General features: G+C 59.1%; 1 protein-coding gene across 1 annotated transcript in view; it reads left to right on the top strand.

Moving 5' to 3' along the window:
- Nucleotides 1–484: 484 nt before the first annotated feature.
- Nucleotides 485–2,623, top strand: part of LOC140697917 (uncharacterized) — a 70,106-nt gene continuing 67,967 nt past the window's right edge. The window contains exon 1 of the mRNA XM_072966339.1: nucleotides 485–601. Coding sequence (XP_072822440.1) covers nucleotides 485–601 — 117 coding nt within the window. The remainder of the gene's footprint in view (nucleotides 602–2,623) is intronic.

Below are 2,623 nucleotides of genomic sequence, written 5' to 3'. Positions count from 1 at the left end.
ATGGGGGCGGCCTGGCCTGCAGCATCTGCTGCCCTAAGTTCCCTGAAGGCAAGTTCCCAGATCAGCCTGCTCTCTGGAGTCGGGCGTGGTCTTTCAGGGGTCGGGGAGGGAGGAGGCAGCTGCGGGGGTAGAGGGGCTGCCCTTCGCTCCGGTAGTAGACTTGCTCCCATCTGCCCCAAGGCCTGGCCTGGGGGCGGCGTGTATGCCCACATGTTCGCGTGAGCCAGGTTGCAAGTCAGCCTGCTCCTGGGAGGGAGGCGAGTGCAGTCAGAGTGAGGGCGCCGCAGCAGCAGGAAATGGGAGCAAATCCTGCGCTTCACTGGGGCAGCCCAAATCCCACCATCACCCGCTGCCGCGGCGGCGGCCGCCCCCTGACCGCACCGGGCCCGCCTCCCGGGGGCAGGCTGACCTGGGGACGTGCTTCCAGCGAAGCTGGGGCAGCAGAGGCCGCCCTCAGGCCATGCTCCAGGGGCGGTGAGCGCCAATGGACCAGCTTGCCAGGGGCAATGCCCCTCTCTCCCCGCTGCTGCCCCAGGTTCCTGGGACACTTGTTTCTAGATCAGTGGGCTACAGGGAGGCGAGTGCCCTGCAGGGTCATGGGGTAGTGGCGCCATGGTAGTGGGGGGGTGGGGTGGGAGAATCCATCCACGTTGCTGCGAATGGCATTAGTTTACTACATTTTATGACAAAGTAATGTTATTTTATTTTGTAGAGTGGTATCCTATTGTGTAAGTGTACCACAACTTCTTTACCTCTTCTTTTCCAATTTGGATCCCTTTTCTTTCTTTCTCTTGCCTGAGGTCTGTGGCTAGGACTGCCAAGACTATGTTGAATAGAAGTGGTGCGAGTGGGCATCTTTGTTTTGTTCCAGATTTTAGTGGGAAGGTTTTCTGTTTTTCACTGTTGAGTACTGTGCTGGCTGTTGGTTTGTCATAACAGCTTTTTTTTTTTTTTCCTGTTGGGATACGTTTCCTCTATACCCACTTTGGTGAGAGTGTTTATCACCAATGGGTGAATTGTCTCAAATGTTTTTCCTGCTTATATTGAGTGTCATGTGGTTTTTGTGCTTCCTTTTGTGGCTGTGGTGTGTCACATTTATCGGTTTGCATATGTTGAACCATCCTTGTGTCCCTGGGATGAATCCAACTTGATGACGGTGTGTGATGTTTTTATACTTTGTTGAGGATTTTTGGGTGTACTTTCCTCAGTGGTGTTGGCCTGTAATTTTGTGTTATGGTAGTGTCTTTGTCTGGTTTTGGTATTAGGGTGATATAGAATGAGCGTGGGAGTATTCCCTCCTTTTCAGTCTTTTTGAAGACTTTGAGTTCTTTGTATGTTTGGTAGAATTCCCCAGTGAAGCATTCTGGTCCTGGACTTATGTTTGCAGGGAGGTTTTTGTTTTTGTTTTTGTTTTTGTTTTTTAATTGCCAGGTCCGTTTCATTTCTGGTGATTGGTGTGTTCAAGTGGTCTGTGTCTTCTTGATTCAGTTTTGGTGGGCTGTATGCTTCCAGAAACCTGTCCGTTTCTTCCAGGTTGTCCAGTGTGTTTCCATACAGTTGTTCATGGTACCCTCTTCAGGATATTTTGTGTTTGTGTGTTACAGGTTACAGGGGCTTATTTCTTAAATGTTTTTAAGAGGGGACCATCTCGGGATGGCAGGGGGAGGGGGGCCCAGGGTGAGGCTTGAGGGGTCAGCTTAGGGCGCAGGGGCCAGAGGTTATGACCCAGTGGGGCAGGGTGTCCTGGTGGCGGGGGGGGGGGGGACCTCGGTGTGAGCAGAGAAAAACCTGATCCTGGGGGGTCCCGTCGGGGAACCGGGCCTGGCTCGGGGTGAGGAGGCAGTGATGGGGTGGGAGGGGCGGCGAGCAGGGGGAGTGGAGCTGGGGGCTGTGGCCAGGCCCTGGCCGGTGGTGGTCCTTGCTTGCTGGGTGCGGAGACCGGGTCCCTGGCAGGATGAGGGCATGGGGGATGGGGATCGGGCCGGGCTCGGGCCGGAGAGTAGACCCGTCCCAGCGCCCCACAGCCCGGCCCCGCCAGGGCCCTCCAGACCCCAGTCGTCAGATCTAGGACAGCAGGTGCCCCAGCCCGCGCGTGCACGCTGCGGGCTGGAGGAGGAGGGGCGCGCGCGCACGCACTGACGTGCGGATTCGCGGACGCCAGGCTCCGTCCAGAGCGTGTGGGAGCTGGCGGGAGCCGGGTGCCCCTGGACCAGCCCCTCGGGAGGAACGCGGCCTGGGGCCCGGACCGCCGCTTGTCGTCGCCTCCGCTGCAGCTGCCGGGCAGGTAAGGGGGCCTTGGTGCGGGCGGGCAGGTCGGGGAGCCGGCAGGTTAGGCCTGGGCTGCGCAGTTGGGGAGGCGCGTAGGTAGGGGTCCGTAGGTAAGGCCCGGGCTGGGTGGCCCATTAGGACCCTGAAGCGGGTCCGGGACCTGCGTCCGTGGTTCCTGGTGCACCCCCTCCCGCGTTAGTAGACCCTGAACCCCGCCTCTTTGCCGCTGCTCATACCGGGGTTTGGGGAAGCGGCTGCAGCCCGGGGAGGTGGGAGGACGCCCGACGGCCCCGGAGCGCCTCCCACCGGCCCTGAGGCCGTGGCCTTCCTGCGTCGGTGGCCCCGCCCGGGAGTG

The sequence above is a fragment of the Vicugna pacos genome, chromosome 8 (genome assembly GCF_048564905.1).
Source record: "Vicugna pacos chromosome 8, VicPac4, whole genome shotgun sequence".
Classification (NCBI taxonomy): Eukaryota; Metazoa; Chordata; class Mammalia; order Artiodactyla; family Camelidae; genus Vicugna; species Vicugna pacos.
The sequence above is the reverse complement of the archived record's forward strand: the minus strand, read 5'-3'. Positions and strand labels throughout refer to the sequence as shown.